The sequence below is a fragment of the Salvia miltiorrhiza genome, chromosome 8, assembly GCF_028751815.1.
Source record: "Salvia miltiorrhiza cultivar Shanhuang (shh) chromosome 8, IMPLAD_Smil_shh, whole genome shotgun sequence".
NCBI lineage: Eukaryota > Viridiplantae > Streptophyta > Magnoliopsida > Lamiales > Lamiaceae > Salvia > Salvia miltiorrhiza.
The window spans coordinates 5,583,495-5,601,642 of record NC_080394.1 but is presented as its reverse complement, the minus strand read 5'-3'; the positions used below and the strand labels follow the sequence as shown (position 1 = coordinate 5,601,642).

The following is an 18,148-nucleotide window of genomic DNA, read 5'->3' as shown; positions in this document are numbered from 1 at the left end:
ATTTTATTTAACACCTAAATCAAAATATTTTACATGTCGCATGCTTCGGAGACTCAATATAGGATTATGATAATATTCTCCTTTTCCAAAAGAAATACTATAATTTTCCTTAATGCAACCAAATTTTGATGACTCATTATGGAAAAAACGGTTGGAAAGGCTAAAAATGGTGTAACATACCTACACCGATTTTTTTTAAATTAAGTATTACTCCGTCCGTCCCGCTTCAAACGACCCTAAATTTTTTGGCACGGAGATTAGGGACTATGTGATAAAGTGTAAGGTAGTGGTGTGATCATCCAAAAAATAGTGTTAAATGTTTCTAAATTTGAGTTGGATCACTTGAAGTGGGACAACCCAAAATAGAAATAGGGTCATTTGAAGCGACACGGAGGGAGTACTTTTTTGTTTTACAACAAGGTTTTTATTTTTATTTTTGACCATCTACAGTACTCTCATACTCCCTCCGTTCACGATATGATTTTTCTCTTTGTGAAACACGAGTTTAAAAAAAATTGTGAATAATAATTGATGATATAAATAAAAGTGCAAATAATATTGTGGACGAACCAAAATGACAAAAGTGGAAACGATATGATTTTTCTCTTTGAGCTCATTATTATTGTGAGTGGAGTTTGTGAACTTGCTACTATAAATAAAAGTGCAAATATTATTGTGAACGGACCAAAATGACAAAAGTGGAAACGATATCGTGCACATAGATAATTTTTTTTTTCGATTCAAACAAAATATTTATAAAAAAGTCATTTCACAAATATTTTTTTAGTTACTTGATATGTAAATAATTTTCAATCATCCATCACAAGTGTGATATTTCCATTTTAAAATATACTATATCCTCATATTTTTACCTCATTCACACATGATATTTACAAAAACTCATTTCACAAACTATTTATTGATTACATAACAAATTAATTTTGGTGAATCTCTTACTTCACTTTACACACATCTCCAAATATTTTTTTTAAATGTGTGTCGTACCATCCACATCACACTCTTCAAATATTTTTTTAAAACTTGTGTCATCTCATAAACACTATATTTATTGTGGACGGAGTATATCATTTATAATACTTAATTAGTCTTAATTAATCCTATTTAATAGGCATGTGCACAAACCATCATCCCTCCTAGCCCACCTGCCCGCTTCCGTCTTGTGACGGCCGGCAATTCGATCTCAGCAGTTTTTTTTTTTTATGGGTAATTTCGAAATTATTTTTTTTTCTTATTTTGGATTAATTTGATAAACTGTATAAGTTGAGATATGAATGAGAATTGGAAGTCTCTGAGATGACAGAACCGATCACCTACTCACCGTAGGCAGGCATAATGTGTCCACCACTGATATGACAATCTTAATTCGAGTAAGATAATTTTAATTAGAGTAAGATATATTATTTTTTTTTCCAAATTAAAATTATCAAATTAGTGGCGGACACATTATGCTTGTCCACGGTGAGTAGGTGATCGGTTCTGTTTTTATATATAGGAATCTGAATGAGAAACTATGCCTGGCCGGTGAATTTAGTGAATTTTGGTGCCCATAAAATGTAACCGTGGATTTAATTGTTGTCTAATGACAATATGAAAATATAGCTTGTGTTGTGCTCTGTGTATGATGATGAATTTTACTATTTTAGTACATCGGAGTTTTCCAAAAATGGTGAGATATGATTATACATTTATACTATGTTTGCAGTTGCATGGATAATGGGATTTTTCGCTTGAATTAATCTCATAAATAATGACAAATGATTATAACCAAGTGTCACTATAGGTTGTTATGCAATTACAACGACGCTTGATGTATATATGATTATATTTGAATAGTATTGATTACTAATTTATATTACTAGGGTGTTTTTTTGCTTTTTAGTCCCTCTAAATAGAGGGATAATATAAAAAGGTACAAGTCTATCTCTTAAAGTATAAATCATATTTTTTTTATATTTTATTTAGTTTTAATAATAATATATTTATTCAGTCCTCATAACTTGGTATAAAATTATATCATCGTCCCTTAAATATAAAATTATTTATTCTCCAAAAGAAAAATTGTTCGTAAATTTATATAATCTATTCAAATTTTTTATTACGTCAAAGCAAACAAATTATAAAGTAATAAATAAAATTTATTTATTTTTTATACAACAAAGCAAACACACCCTCCATTTAATACTCGACGTTGGTGTATAAATATTGAATGGTTGTTCATTAATGACATCTACGTATAAAAAATAAAAACACATCGTCTAACTGCCTCGCGTACTAGATCTCATAGACTTCTAGATGCAAAAAATAAAATTTTAAAGTTGAACAAGGCCCTCACCTATTTAGAAACATCTAGTTAATTTGAGTGATAAAATATGATTAATAAAATAATTTAATTTAATTAAATATTTTATTTGCGTGATTCCACTCTTGATAATTAATTTTGAACTTGGATTTTAATTTTTTAATTGAATAATCATTTATCACTCTAAAATTAAATTAATTATTTAATTACTTTTAATCACATCTATCATATTAATCTTATTTATCATATTTATTTAATTAAATACCCCCTATAGTTTAGCATACGCTTTAATATTATTTATTTTTTTAGCATTGGATTTCCTCCACGAATTTATTTAGGTCTATTTCAATTAGTGGGATTCTATATATTTATTAATTTAATGAGGGTGAATATGGTACTATACGTAGGTTTTTTTTCAAGGGGTTGGTATTGGTTATACAATTGATTATCTAAATTTTCAATTACTAATGCTATATTCGTACGATGTCAAAATTTATAAAATTACATGATATTATATGGGTGTGTTTGCGTTTTATCCCTCTAAGTAGAGGGATAACAAAAATTTATGCCTTTAAATGTCTTCTTTCTTTTCTTATATTTTACACAAAAGAGAAGTTCGCCATTTTTCCTTTCTTATTTTCATTTTATGGAGGTCCCTCGATTTTGGTGGGATAATATTATCCATCATTGAAGTGAAAATAAGGAAGGAAAAATGGTGAACTTTTCTTTTGTGTAAAATGTGAGGAAAAAAAAAAGACATTTAATAGCATAAATTTTTGTTATCACTCTTTTTTTCCCATCCATCAACGTGAACGCACCCTATATATATACAAAATTTTATTATAAAATCAAAGATCAATATGTTAACTATAAAAAAAATATAATGTCGTGTTAAATATTTACATCGTAAGTTTTGAAAACAGTTCTTATACACAATACTATGAATAAATGTACGAACATCATCATCACCACAAATTAAATTTAGATTCAAATCAACGATTAAGAGTATAACGTTACTATCAAGGATAATCAATATATAAATTCATATCGGCCACTGAGTCGATCATTTAATTAGACCACTAGATTACCAATCAACTGATTAAATCGTTTTAAGAAAATAGAGTGAACTATTAAATTTTGATTAGAGAGTGAATGACATGGTATACCGGCCTTCACGTTAATAGTAAATTGGAATTTTTTTTTCTTGTCGATGTCAAAAATAAAAAAAAATGCTAAGTTCGTATGTTTGTGGGCTAAAAATAAAAATCATTTTAAATTTTAAAAAATGTAAAAAGTTCGTGTATTTACAGGCTAATAACGCAAAGAAGAAACATAACTTTTTTATATTTCAAATTTCTGAAAAAACGCATCTCTTTTTTAAAAGCCATGGTTTTATTAAAATTTATATAGATAAAGCCCAATAGCTCAATTGATTAGAAGATATAGGAGTATAAAGAAAAAAAGAAGCCCATCATGAATAAAATATTCCAATTAATTTAATAAGCAAGCCCAGTAACAACCCATTAAAATATTTTTCTTTTTGTTTACTAAAATCTCTCTATTCTTACTGTCAAAAAAAAAAATTCTCTCCATTCTTCTTCGCTTCCAGAGATCCGGCGTCTCTTCGCCGTCGATTACCCTCATCACTCATCTCTCCATCCAATTTATCTCACTTATATCGGCCGTCCGGCGAGAAATCGCCGTCACCGCTGCTGTCCCGCCTCCTCCGGTCTACTCAGCAGTAGCAGCAGTTTCAAATTCCGGTATTGTAGGTAAGCCGGAAGGCTATTTGTGTGTTTTAGAATAAACTTGCCTTCGATTAGTGATGAATGTTGCCTTATATATATAGATAAGAGCTACTATGATATGTGAAGACATTGATATTCAGGTAGTTATATGCATAGCACTTTAAGTTTAGGTTTCTCTTTAGAACTGTTTTAACACAATAAGGATGAATTGTTCTACTATTTTTTTTGTTTGATCAGCTAAGTTTAACGATTATTAATTCAGATAATTTTGTTCGTCGACATTATCGTATGTCTGTGGTTGAGTGAGTAATCGGTTTATTAAGCCTTTTTTTTTTTTTTGCTAGTTTCAAATTTATGACTAGTTTCATTTGGTTATGTATCAGTGGGTTTGAAGAAAGAATTGGTGAATAATGTCACTTTTTTAGGCATTTTTTTCCCGGTTTAGGGTTCAGTATATGGGAATAGATGCATCTCAAGATTATGGTATATTTATTTTGTTGATCTTCCTAGAACTTGAGCTGGAAATTTCAATTTTGCTTTGGAATGGCATTGAAATGTTGAATATTTGAAAATTATTGATGATATTTGACAGAACTGTATTGCTCAGTAAGGTGGTATATCTGATATTCCAGAACTCATATTAGGAAATTTTATTTATAATTCAGTGTTCTAACAGCATAACATGATGAGGGAGTAGTTTTTGTGTCATTGACTTGTTAGGAAACTACAAATTAATTTATGGTGCTCTTGTTATTTTTCAATACTTGCTGTAGTTTCAATTTGTGGGTTCTAAGTAATTACTAGTGATTTTGCAAAAGAAACTGTAGGGAGGAGCTGTCAGATATAGAGGATGAGTAACACGACGGCAGGTCCCTCAAAAGTGAGGCCGGGATCATCCCAACCTTCAGAATCCTCCAAGCGTAAACGTGGAATGTTCCAGAAGGATTGTGAGTTTTTCTCTTCTGGAAATATTTTGTTTGTGACTTTAAGTTTTATTTGACACACTTATTGTTTATCTGGAGGGAGCAGTGCAGCATATGATGTATGGATTCGGCGATGATGCTAACGTATGTCATATTTTCCTGATCCTTTTGACCCTGATTTTATTTGCAATGTAATATGAAATTAATTTTTTCAATAGTAAATCGCTTCCACATTTTTCTTTTATCATGTGTTCATATTATCTGGTGAAATGAATGAAAGATTTATCATATATTGGCGGTTAATGTTGGAATATAAGCACAATTCTCATATACTATATAACTAAATTGTAGTGATTTTATAGCATGTTTGCTCACCATTATGTATGTCTCATCTCATCTCTAGGAAGTTCAGTTATAAGTGGAATGAGCAAGGATGGAAGGTTCTTATTTGTCATATATAAGGATCAAACAAATCTAGAACTGTTTAGTTTCAATTTCATTTTTGTGATAATTCATTTGAATTTAGTCTGCAAGATGCATGATATAGCATTTTGATCTAAACTTGTAATGTCTTTGTGTTGCTACTGTTGCATTGCAGCCGCTTCCTGAGACTGTTGCACTTGTTGAGGATATTGTTGTGGAGTACGTCACAGAGATGGCAAGTCTTTATTTGTTTAAATTTTTTTCTCGATAATATTTCAAAGAGTTTTGCTTTTCCTCTCTGGTCGTCGTTCTTTCTTATGAAACGGGTTTTTCTATCAGGTCCATAAAGCTCAAGATATTGCATCTAAACGAGGAAAACTTATTATAGATGATTTCCTCTTCCAAATCCGAAAGGTAAGTTGCTACGCTGGAGATTTAATTTTCTACTAATCTAATTTTACCATCGGCTATGCGATACAGATATAAAATATTTAACTTCCACCATGAATGAGTCTGTAGTTTGAGTTTTCAAATCTAAAAACGTAAGCATAAAGGATTAGATCATTGTCAATTTGTCATACACAACTGTGATTGTGTAGGATATTCCAAAATTCAACCGGTGCGATGAGTTGTTGTCGATGAACGAAGAACTGAAGCAAGCAAGGAAGGCTTTCGAGGTGGATGAAGAGAAACTGGCTTCAACCGACTGATATGCAGTATAAACACGGTATTTTCAAAAAAATTATGGCATGAATTTTGTTGTTTGTGCAATGATGCTTTTAAATTCATTGTTTGACACTTGACTTAAGTTGTAATTACATTTCCCCTAAAAAAAAGAAGCTGTAATTACATTTCATTAGTGTTTCCAATTTGAGAAAACAAATAAAATAGTATTATGGAGAAATGTATATAGATATCCATAACTAGTAGTACTACTTTTCTTTTTGTATAGTTCATATTGGTCACCTGAGTAATTGTTACCTCAAAACAATACAATTAAAAAAATTTCTGCTTGGAATAATCAAATTCTGAATAATCAAGATTTTCTTTTTCAGCATGGGTTATGTCTCATCACTGACTCAAAATGGAGATTTTTGCGTATGAAGATTTTCACGATGCGACTCATTACTGTCTTTATATATGGAAAAAAAAAAGGAAAAATCACTACTATGTTGTGATTGCTCAGTTCTGTATTTTGCATGAATTCTAGGTTGAAAGTGCTCATCCTATGCTTCTATGTTTATACAAACTTTCAGCGTTTCTGTTTTTTCTTGTGAACTTTTGTTTTGAATCTAAATACACGAACTTAGTGCTCGTTTGGCTTTTTCCACGATGAGCAACATCGATCAAATTGAAATTAACCTCGTTTCTAGGTGGCGTACGCCGGTACGCGTGCTAATACTATGGACCAAGGACAAAACAAAATTGTATAGTTAAGTAGAAAATGATGTTGCTTTCCACGAAATTAAAATAATTGCACTTACATATTTCATTTAAAAATGATGGTGTTTGAAAGAAGTAAATGCGATATAATTTTGATCATCAACCTAGCTACATTGGTAGCTTCGGCAAAAACGTCAGTAGCAGCTTCAGCGAATATGTTAATATCAATTTGGGGGAAAATAAATTTTGTGGGACTACTTTATAGTTAGCTAATCGATAATTTTAGTAACTTGAACTGTTTTTAATAACTGAGTATATATATTTAGGGCTTACAGTTTCCACATTTAATTATTTTAAATACTTATCAATAGATGATTTTTGTAAACTGTTTTGGAATCCAATACTGAATTGTCAGGATTACTCATTCGTAGGCTGACAAAACATCTGGCCCGATAGGTCAATTTGGTTTTAAATGGGTTTGGGCCTTTAAATTTTAGGCCCAATAGAATTTTCGGTTGGACCTGCATGCCCGAGTGATCAAAAGTCTATGAAAAGTTTTGCAATTTTGCCATTTTTGACGTCATTAAAAATTATGACACTTTTCCTTTTAGTACATGATCATAAATATTTTTCTTATATTTTATTTTTATAAATACTTTTTGAGCGTGTTTTTTTTTTTTTTTTTTTGATAAATTTATCATGAAAAAAGATGGAAAAGTTGAATAAACGACCGTAACCTTTCACTTTCAGCGATAGAGGAAAAGAAAGAATACTTTCTTGATGCTATAGACTTTGTATATTCCCCACGTTATTTAATAATCAAACCAAACATAGAAATCAAGGAGTCATATTGATTTCTCAAACTAAAATCGTTGGCAATTAAATGAATTTAAAACACGAATTTAAAATGTTTAGTGCAAGACGTAATATAGTTTGTGGATACAATAAATTTGAAAGATTGTGTGCGAGTGTAGCCTAGTGAAATAAAAGTTACTAAAATGGCAAATATATAGTCGTTATTTTATGTTAAATGTTTAAAATTTCTTTTATACTTATTGACTAAATATTTATAAAATAAACAAAAAAATAAATAAACACATATGTTAAAAGTCCATATATGATTCTAAATCTTATCTATATTAATAGTTTGATATTTTTATTTATGTTTATTAAATATTTTATATACATTTATTGAATATTTTATGACTATTTTAGATAAAAAAAAGATATTATTATATATTTAATATGGTCATGTATAATATAATTAGGCTACAAACTTATTTTAAAATAAAAACTACAAACCATGAAAATGTCATAAATTCTATGAGCAGAAAAAAATTATAACAAAAATATATTTTGATGATCTAGATTTGACAGATAATATCCAAAAATAATATGGTAATTTTAGCAGAAAAATATAGTAAACTATTTTTTGTAAGTGGTTCTCCTTTTGTATAGTTTTATAGATTCCATTAGGATTTGTTTTCGTATTTGTTATTCTCCATATCTTTATCTTTATTCTATACTCTATTTCCACGATGATTTGTTTTCGTATTTTCTACTCTAATAATACTAGGAAAAATTTATCAAATATATATATATATATACACTAGGAAAATAAGAAATCCACATACATGATACATACATATCTCCATCTCCATATATATATATAGATACAGTCAATCTGTCAACATTATTCTGACCACTTTACAACCCTAGTCTCTCTCTCTCTCCAAACACACTCCTTCTTTACTGCCTCTTTCAGCCGGCTCCCGCCACCCTCTCCTCCACGCCCGCCGCCGTGCTCTCTCACTACTCATTCGGAATTCTCAAATTTACATTTATTTCACTAAATTTTACGAATCGACGTTTTTTATTATTTAATTCAGCGCACTCGTGGGGATGGGGGACAATGGGGTTAGTGATCTTGGTGATCGGCCCGAGAATCCGACTGACATCGCCGCCGGTGGTCCTCCGAGGTCGCCGTGGAAGACTTCGGCCACCGCGGCTCCGGTGGCCGGTGCTGATTCGGAGTCTTGGCCGGCACTGTCCGATGCGCAGCAGCGATCCAAGTGTAATGGAGGTGTCGATTTGAGCCCTGCTAAGTCGCCTCCCCTGCCGACGGAGTCTGGGACCGATAATTGTGCTGATCCTCCTGCGCCGGTGGGTGCTGCTCCTCTGCTAGTTTATGTCAATTTTATATTTTAATTTATTAACATATTATGTTTTATTAATGCACTAGGTATTTGCATTCTATCAGTTAAAGCTGAGGTTATTGGCTTAACTTTCTTTAAGCTCGCGCGAGTTCGTTTCTAGGCACCAATATGTTCTCATGGGTTAACGAATCTAAATAATGGATGGAAAATCAAGTCGTTTGATTTTAGGAGCAATTTTCATTCAAAGATTCTCACTTTCTATTGCGAGAGGGGGTTGAGAGTTCGATTGTGTATAAAAAAATTGACTGCACTTATAGTGTCTTAAATCTCTGGTGCCACACTGAAAGTTGAGGGAAGATAGTAAGATCATTCGGGATTTTAGATAGAATGTTGGGACGCCGCAGATTATGGAACACAGATTGTTTTTCATACACACGAGAGACATTACGATTCTTTGAATGGAAATTATGCCTAATTTTCCGATATGAAAAATAAGTCTGAAGTTTTAGTTAGTTGATGGATAATAGGATTTATCCATTTATCATTGATTTAATGCGATGTAATAGCAACACATAAGTTACATAACAGGATAGACAAAGCAACCCTTCTTGGAGGAGCCTCTGTGCTGGTAAAGTAAAAAAGAAATGATCCCTGAAAGTGGTTGGAAAAAAATGACCATATGAATTCAATAATTCATAATCTCAATTTTATTATGTTTTTAACTATCTTAAGTAGGCTTATTGGCTTCTTTATCATGTTTCTTGGTTTGGCATGATGTACTAAAATATAGTATTTCCCTTTTGCTCAACTTATATCCAACTTGTGCAATGTTGGACAAGATGTCACTAAATTCATTCTGCTTCTGATGAGGCAAGCTTCTTAATGTTTAAGTTCAGTTTCTCCCTTGGACGAGGTATCTCATATCTTGAAAACTCTGATTTCTTGCATATAAGTTCTTATACATAATAATTACCATAGGCTACAAATGTTCTGTTGAAATATTTTTGTTTAAATTGGTACCTTATCTGCCAGTTCTTGTGGACATCCAGGTTACTGTTGAGCCGCAGAAATTCCATGGTCGTGGTAATTTTAAATCTCCCCGAAGGCCGTACGCAGCACATCATAATAAAAATGGCCCCAAGCATGGCCCAAATAATATACCTCCATTTGCTGTTCCCTTACCTTACCATCCGCCGACAATAGCCCCAATTTTTCCTAGTATGGTTCCCATTTCACCATCTTCTGTTCCTGGATATAGTTATCAATTTCCAGCCAGATCTTTCCCGAGAGCTGATGCTCAACTGCTGAAGTCCGGTAGTGATCCTGCACAAGCCTATGTTCCACCAATGAATGGGAATATTCAACCTACACCACGTGCTGATTCGAGGGGCCATGATTCTGGTTCTGGTGGAAGAAGGCGTAGTACAAATGAGCAATATGGACCAACGAATCCTTCCCGCAACAATCAACGCCCTGCCTCTAACAACTTCTATATGCAACCAAATGTGGGCCCAAGACATTTTGTAAGGCCTCCATTTTTTGGGCCTGGCATTGTTGATGGGCCAAGCTATCCAGGTATATGTGCTACGATGCAGAAGTATATTTGACATTTTGTTTTATGAAATTGAGATCTTATATTCTATGTTTTATTTATTTACTCCCTCCGTCCGCCAAAAGTGGACCACTTTGGCTGGGCACGAGATTTAATAAAATTGATGATAATTTTTATGTAGTGGAGAAATGGTCCCACCACTTTATGAGATGTGTGGTTGAGATTGAATTTGAGGTGATTTTTTTGTAAATAAAGATTGTTTGTAAGGATAAAAGATTAAAGTGGATGGTGGGACCATTTCTATAAAAGGAAAGTGGTATACTCTTTGCGGACGCCCGATATAGTAAAAATGGTCCACTTTTGGCGGACGGAGGGAGTACTTTTTTTCCTTCTCCTCACTTTGTTCTTCTATTCTTAACTGAGAACACTTATCTAACGGAGTTTTCTATCTACAGGTCCACCAGGAGCTTTCATTTACTATCCAGCTGTGCCCCCAGGCTCTGTTAGGGTTCCTTATCCACCGTATTTAGTTCCATATCCATTGAGCCCTGGAGTTCCTGTATCACCCCCGCCAACGATAGCATTGAGGGCCCGCATTGTTAAGCAAATTGAGTATTATTTCAGGTGAATTATTTTAAATTGATCTCATGTCTCTAAAAATTCAGCCTACACGACAGGAGGGTCGGAACTAGTTCTATAAGAACCGAAACATGTATTCAAGCCTACTGTTGTGTATCAACTGCATTTGTTTAAGTTGATGACCATCTGTTTTGAATTTTTCTTTCATATGTTTAAGTTTGGGAAAAACTTCATAGATTGTCTTTAGTTTTGAGTGGTATTTCAAGAAACATGCTAATACTATTAGCTTTATTTGGTCATGTTTTGAGATTTTTAAAACTAGCAAGGAATTACTGCGAGAACTTATCCAGTTAACTATGCACTGAACGTTAATATACTTTGGCAGTGATGAGAATCTGCAGACTGATGCCTACCTGATATCCTTGATGGACAACCAGGGCTGGGTCCTGGTTTCGAGTATCGCAACCTTTAAAAGGGTATGTGATATTTTTATTTAATCTCTGAGCATGGAAGTACTAAATAATGGTTTGACAGTTTTTCCTTCTTAAGGTATCTGAAAATATTTTTACTCCTTGATCTTTGGAGTAACTTTCTCCTCCCCCCAACCCACAAAAGAAGAGGGAGAAAAAGCTTTTGCTCTTCTCTCTGATAGGTGGGTAGGCATGGGTGTAAGGGTGCATGATTATAGTACTTAAGTGGGCTGCAAATCCATTGTCTCTTACACTTGACTTGCTTCTCCCAGATGAGTTGTTTCTGAGTCTTTTGCTACTAAGAGCTTTCCTGGAATTTTGAGTTTCAGGTTGAACAAATGAATGTAGATATACCATTTATTATAGATGCATTGCAAACTTCAGAGACAATTGAAGTGCAGGTTCAATAAATTTTCTCTCCTTAGCATTTTTCAATTAAATTTCTTCATCTTTGGTGATTGTACAAAAAGCTCTTTCTTAAGCTTTTTGTTTCTCATTTTCAGTTCCTTTCTTCTGAACTCTTTCTGCATGTCTGATCTCAATCTCGCAGGGTGAGAAGGTGAGGAGACGCAATGAGTGGTCTAAGTGGATTTCAGAATCTGTGAACAAAGAAGCTACATCCCTAGTTAGAAATTCTGGGAACAATGATGATCAGAATGAGAATAAGAGAGACAAGCTTCATCCGGATGGAAGTTCAGTGGATTCTCTGCCATTGGCTGCAGATACTCTGGAAGGCTCCATTAAAAGTTCTACAGAACATAGCAAGGATAGTGAAGAACAGAGAGTTGCTTTAGGAAACAGTAATCTAAAATTAGAGCTGGGATGTCAACCCAGCTCTAGAAACAATATCAGTGTACTTAATACTGGATCAAATTTCCAAGCCACTTCACTAGGAGCTGATTCTGTGAAGTCAGTCATATTCAAAAACGGTGAAAACAAAAAAATGCAGGCTCTTTCAAAACCGAAAGTGAAGAACTTTGGTGGGTCATCTGATGATTTTTCAAGCACATTTATGCTTGATGAAGAGCTGGAATTGGAGCAGAAAAGGACAGGGCATGACCATCCTTCTACTGCTGGAAGGTATTTTAGGATTTCTTCCTGCTTGATTATATGTAACTTTGGTTAGATGCGCCCATCTATTTCTTTGTTACATCTAAGATTGTTTAAATGGAAAATGCATATGTTTGTGATGAACAGGAAATATATTTGTGGCTCATATTTGTAGCAGAAATGTACAATGAATTCAGTAGGTAGCTCATAATTGTCGAAGAAACATGTATGATAGTCAGTAATTTTGGTTATGCAAACATCTACGGTTCCATACTTAAAATATGCCAGACATGTGTTTTTTCAACTGTTCGAATTGTTTATTTGTGATATTCACATAGACATAGTATTTATGCATTTATCTGGCTTCCTTTTTGTAAGATTTAATTATTCTTGGTATGAAAGATCAATAGATTCTGTTGATTTTCATTTCTTCATGAAATACAACAAGTTACTCTGGTATCTTATCTCCCTTGAATCCACTATATACGTTGGTGCTCCGTGCATTAAGATTTATCTTTGTACATTGTTGGGTGTCTGCAGGGTTGATGATGAAGATGAGGAAATAATTATTAATGATCAAGCTGTCGAGAGGCTTGTAATTGTCACTCAAGTGAGACCATGATTTCTTGCCAGGCTTGTTTGAGACATTCTGCTAACGTATTATTTAAACTGTCGTTCTGCTGATGTTCTCTGGATTTATTAGTTTCTATAAATCTGCTATTTATTTGAGGTTCAGTGAGGTAAAATAGATTTGCGATACTTGAAATTAAATTACCTTTTGTCACATTGTGAGGTGAAAGATACTCTAGGTTGAATTATCTTTTGGTTTACCCAATTTATCTGTACCCCGGAATAACATGGTTGAACTAGACAAATGCTTATTTATAGCTGTACATTTGTCAAATCTTGATGTAATTTCTTCTCTTTATCTTCCTCATTCTCCTCATTTAGTTGAACAGCTATTGATTGTGACCCATCTTTACCCACACTAAACATGATATGTTGTTATGTGTCTTTGAAATCTTCAGTTTCTCCTTATTATCAAATTTGTTTTATTAGGTGAAGGGGTCTATTCAAAGATATGCTTTGCCCCAAAGAGATTACTACGAAGTTGTAATTGAATGACATTATCAGTTGGATTGTTTAAGTTAGTGACTAACTAGGTTCTATGATGCAGAATAGTCGAATGAGAGCCGGGGAAGAATCAAAACCATTATCCAGTGAGCTTGCTTCCACTATAAATGATGGTCTATACTATTATGAGCAGGTTGGCATATTTGTTTCTACATTATATTAAACGAAAAGCAATTGTTAATATGACTTCCTTTTTAGGAACTGAACTTAAAAAGGTCTCATCGTAGACATAATCAGCCTATTAGTGAAGGCATGGATGACAGCTCCAGAAATTCTGCTCAAGGTGCTGCCACATTAAATTCTAGGATTCTTGATCAGTCTACAGGCAAAAGCAGCTCTGAGGGGCATGGACATCCCAACTCTCGTAAAAAGCAAAATAAAAGTAACTTGAAGCAACAGCAGCGACTGTTCTATGGAAATCTTAAAGGTCATGTAAGTGGCCGGAACACTCTGGGAGCAGTATCTGGAAGTCCACCTAGTGATGCGGTTGGTTTTTTCTTTGGTTCTACGCCCCCAGATAGTTATGGGTGAGTATTACAAAATTATATTCTATAACACAAGCAATAATGAATAACCTGCCCACAGGTGAAGCATCTAAATTTCATTTAGATTTATTATGGTTTTCCCAGTTCCGATATAACCCATTTATTTTCAGGTTCAGGCATTCAAAGTTGAGTGCCTCACCTCAAAGCAGCAATCTCTCAGGAAGTAGTCCTCCAGTTGGTTCAGTGCCAAAGTCATTTCCACCATTTCAACATGCAAGCCATAAACTTCTGGAGGAAAATGGTTTCAAACAGCAGTTGTAAGAAGATACAATTTAAAGGAATTTTATGCTATAGTTACAAGCATGCATGCCTATTCAAGGAAGGAAGGACTCATTAATTGGCTAGTTTAATTGCATCCGCATTATAAATTAAGCTGGTTAATTTTATTTCTTCAGGTACAATAAGTATAAAAAGCGCTGCCTTGGTGAACGAAAGAAATTGGGCATTGGTTGCAGTGAGGTATCTTGGAAATTATAGATGAATTTCTGTTTGAACTGCTTCAAAATATTTTTTTCATTACATTTAAGGTCTTGGCAACTACACTAAATGTGGCGGTACCTGAGTTATTTCTCTGAAGCTGATGCAATTCACCTCTGTTTACTTGCAGGAGATGAACACATTGTATAGGTTTTGGTGTTTTTTCTTAAGAAACATGTTTGTCCCTTCCATGTATAACGAGTTCCGTAAGCTGGCTCTGGAAGATGCCGCTGCTGGTTACAATTATGGAACAGAGTGCCTGTTCCGGTTCTATAGGTACAGTTTTGCATGAGTTGTTTTCTTCTTCCTAATGCTTGTAGATTTTATTCTTCTAATATTTTCTTCATTTCCTCTATCTTTCAAATAGCTGTCTTTTCAATGGGATCCTTTGTCCCACTATTAATTACACTATTTCAACAATATTTATTATAGAAATAAAGATTGTTATTTTTATAATGAACCCTAATTAATCATTATTATTGAAAATTAAAAATTAAAAAATATATATATAGCGTAATCATGGAATGATGAACCCTAATAACCAATTATTAATTCAAAAATGTAAATTAAATATACATAATTATAAACCCATCTTGGATTAGTGAACCCTAATTAATAATTATAAAATTAAACTAAAACACTAGAAATGGAAATTGAAGAAAAAGAATTGATTCAAAATATAAGCAATTGAGTGGGACACGGAATGTGACACCATAAGTGGGATGGAGGATCCCAAGTGCATCTTTTCCTATACTTACTTTTTTTTTTTCAGTTATGGGTTGGAGAAGGAATTTAAGGAGGATCTCTATGATGACTTCGAGCAGCTGACACTTCAATTCTACAAAAAAGGGAACCTGTATGGCCTGGAGAAGTATTGGTAATTGCTGCCTGCCCCTTTTAGCTCATCTTCTATAAATAATCTGTTGTCGCATGTGGTCGGAGATTTGAGAAACGTGACAATTACCAGTTCACAGTTTAACAGATACAGATAGTTGTAGAAACACTAACATCACGAGGCTGCATAATTTTTCAATTACACCCGTCACGATTTGTCTTTGTTGTCGTGTTGACATGTCCGATTATGACCTGTCAGGGCATTTCACCATTTCCGGGAGGCACGGGAGGAGAGAGAGGCAGCAAAGAAGCATCCTGAATTGGATAGGCTGCTGAGAGAGGAATATCGTAGTATGGAAGATTTCAAGCGCGCCAAAGCTAAGAATGCAAGCGTGAAAGAAGGCAACCAGTAAGGCATATTGGGCGAAACGACTTGGCATTTGCAGTGAAGTGACAATGTCGCAAATTTTGGAAGGAGAATTCTAATAGTCTATAGAGGAAAAAGGTGGAAATTTGGTGGCCATTTTTGGTTGTTGAGGAATTTTCTACTTTGTTGTCTTGTACATAGAATGTTGACGACATTCTGGTGTTGCCACAAAGAATGTCAGATAGCAGGATTTTTTTTGAAGCTGTATATAAGAAATTGATGGAAAAAAATAGATAGGTAATAATGGCGTGAGCTTTGTACAACTTGGGGATTGAGCCATGTTTCAAACCACATTAGGCCTTTGTTCCGTCTCGTCTTTATCAAATAAGATTATCTGTCTTTTCCACTGGAAATGAACAAATTGTTTTACTGAAATTCGTTAATATAAGTTTCTAAAAAAAGAAAAATATAGAAATTCGTTAATATGTTAGAGCATCGACGGAAAGGCTCGAGCCCCACCTTGATGAGCCCCATCGCGTTGTTGAGCCGGGAAGCCCGATTGAAGGCTAGAAAGTACTCCCTCCGTCTCGCGAATCTTGAGCAATCGACATGGATTTTAAGGAGTTAGTATTTTGTGTGTTAAGTGTGATACTGATAAGTGAAAATGTGAATAAAGAGAACAAGTTTTGTCATATAAAGAAAGTGCTCAAACATTGTGGGACAACTCAAACTTCGCGGGACAGAGGGAGTATGAATCGGGTTCGAGGGAGGACATGCGTCTCAAAAAAAAAATTTAAAAATGTTCCATTTTTAAAAAAAATTCGGCCATAGCACGAGTTTGGGACACTTTGTTTTTGTTTTTTCTTTTTTTTTTTCTCGATTTAAGATTTTTACAATTAGTTTACAACATTTTTTATTTTTTTAAATTAAAAAATACTATTCCCTCCGTCCAACGAATCTTGACACGTTTGATTTCGGCACGAGAATTAAGGAATTATAGATTAATGTTTTAAGTGTGTAAGTAATAAAGTATAAAAGTGATAAAATAGGAGAGAGAACGTAATAAAGTGATAAAGTAGGATAGGCAAAGGTAATTAAGAACCCTTATTGTTTAGCTAATTGTTACTCTATTTAGAAACGTGTCAAAATTCTTGGGATGACCCAAAAAAGAATTCGTGTCAAAATTCGTGGGACGGATGAGGTATATAAAAATCCAATTTTAACTAATATAAACTATATTTATAATTTACTTAATTCTAATTATGATATCATCATTTCTAGAATAAAAAGATTAGTTTAAGTATTTAGAGAATATAAAAGTTGTCTAAAAACATTTAAAAACAATTTGTGCCAAACTCCTATGTTTGATGCACAATTTACTGTTTTGTGCACAGCAAGCCTTGTCGTGTTCTTTTTTTTTTTTTTTTTTTTTTTTTTTTTTTTATATCATTGCAGAGGATCCGAACCCAATTATTTTTGGGTACCAAACAGGCAATGTCGTTTCCGTATGTTTGTGCTTAAAATCAATACAAATAAAATAAATGGGTAATTTCGACCCTATTTTCATTTTTTTTTTCTTTCTAAAAATACCCTTTGTAAATAAAATATAAAAAAAAATATTGGTTTCATAGTGTATGGGTGGAAGGGAATACACAAATTATAATTTTTTGCGTTGTTTATTCAACTTAACTGATGATAAAACTGATCAGCTAGATTTAGGTGACTGAAAATAAGTGAGCTGACTTTGCTCACATAATTTGTCTTATCAAGTGTAAATTCAATTTGCCCCTCGAAAAGAAAGAAAGTGTAAAGTCAATTTGCTACATAACAGTAGGACAGTTGTAAATTAATTTAAAGAGTGTGGAAGTGTGATGGTTAAGTTAATAACTTACATTTATTAGTCAGAAAATCTTTGAATTAAAATTTTATCAGCTTAGAATATTAATCAGTTTGTATGCAGGTTAGCTGATAATCCAATAAAATGAAAATTTAAGAGAAATTTAAATGCACAGAATATTTGATGTTGTATTTATGTGTCGGTGTGATGTCAATTCAATAAAATGATTATTAATATTTTTAGGTCGTTCATAAAAACTCTTTGCATGTTCATGGAAAACATAAATTTTTTAGCCCCAGTTTATAATAGATAAGATATATAGTCATTTTAAGTTTAAAAAATTTTAATAC

General features: G+C 33.2%; 2 protein-coding genes across 5 annotated transcripts; both read left to right on the top strand.

The window, feature by feature from the left end:
* Positions 1-3,850: 3,850 nt before the first annotated feature.
* On the top strand, positions 3,851-6,728 carry LOC131000339 (transcription initiation factor TFIID subunit 13). 4 transcript variants are annotated; one of them, XM_057926206.1, is made up of 7 exons: positions 3,857-4,092; positions 4,896-5,015; positions 5,098-5,135; positions 5,590-5,649; positions 5,754-5,828; positions 6,014-6,141; positions 6,470-6,728. In XM_057926206.1, the coding sequence occupies exons 2-6, from the start codon at positions 4,919-4,921 to the stop codon at positions 6,122-6,124; spliced, it is 381 nt and encodes a 126-aa protein (XP_057782189.1). In that variant the 5' UTR covers positions 3,857-4,092; positions 4,896-4,918; the 3' UTR covers positions 6,125-6,141; positions 6,470-6,728. The 4 variants fall into 4 exon arrangements, with proteins under 4 accessions (XP_057782186.1, XP_057782189.1, XP_057782188.1 ...); XM_057926204.1 differs by having other exon boundaries at positions 3,875-4,092; positions 4,887-5,015; XM_057926203.1 differs by lacking the exon at positions 6,470-6,728 and having other exon boundaries at positions 3,851-4,092; positions 4,887-5,015; positions 6,014-6,318.
* A 1,756-nt stretch (positions 6,729-8,484) lies between these two features.
* On the top strand, positions 8,485-16,374 carry LOC131000338 (la-related protein 1A-like). The gene is made up of 14 exons (XM_057926202.1): positions 8,485-8,960; positions 10,003-10,528; positions 10,961-11,129; positions 11,470-11,560; positions 11,884-11,955; positions 12,105-12,634; positions 13,145-13,214; positions 13,782-13,871; positions 13,937-14,265; positions 14,394-14,540; positions 14,679-14,742; positions 14,891-15,036; positions 15,533-15,637; positions 15,854-16,374. Exons 1-14 carry the CDS (start codon positions 8,700-8,702, stop codon positions 16,005-16,007), a joined length of 2,754 nt encoding a protein of 917 aa, XP_057782185.1. The 5' UTR covers positions 8,485-8,699; the 3' UTR covers positions 16,008-16,374.
* The last annotated feature ends 1,774 nt before the right edge of the window (positions 16,375-18,148 follow it).

Excerpts from the sequence above, each read along its gene's own strand:
- LOC131000339 (XM_057926206.1), top strand. The coding sequence starts at position 4,919 with ATGAGTAACACGACGGCAGGTCCCTCAAAAGTGAGGCCGGGATCATCC. Across the intron at positions 5,016-5,097 it reads TGGAATGTTCCAGAAGGATT|TGCAGCATATGATGTATGGA; the intron begins GTGAGTTTTTCT and ends TGGAGGGAGCAG. Across the intron at positions 5,136-5,589 it reads GATTCGGCGATGATGCTAAC|CCGCTTCCTGAGACTGTTGC; the intron begins GTATGTCATATT and ends GTTGCATTGCAG.
- LOC131000338 (XM_057926202.1), top strand. The coding sequence starts at position 8,700 with ATGGGGGACAATGGGGTTAGTGATCTTGGTGATCGGCCCGAGAATCCG. Across the intron at positions 14,266-14,393 it reads ACGCCCCCAGATAGTTATGG|GTTCAGGCATTCAAAGTTGA; the intron begins GTGAGTATTACA and ends ATTTATTTTCAG. Across the intron at positions 15,037-15,532 it reads TGCCTGTTCCGGTTCTATAG|TTATGGGTTGGAGAAGGAAT; the intron begins GTACAGTTTTGC and ends TTTTTTTTTCAG.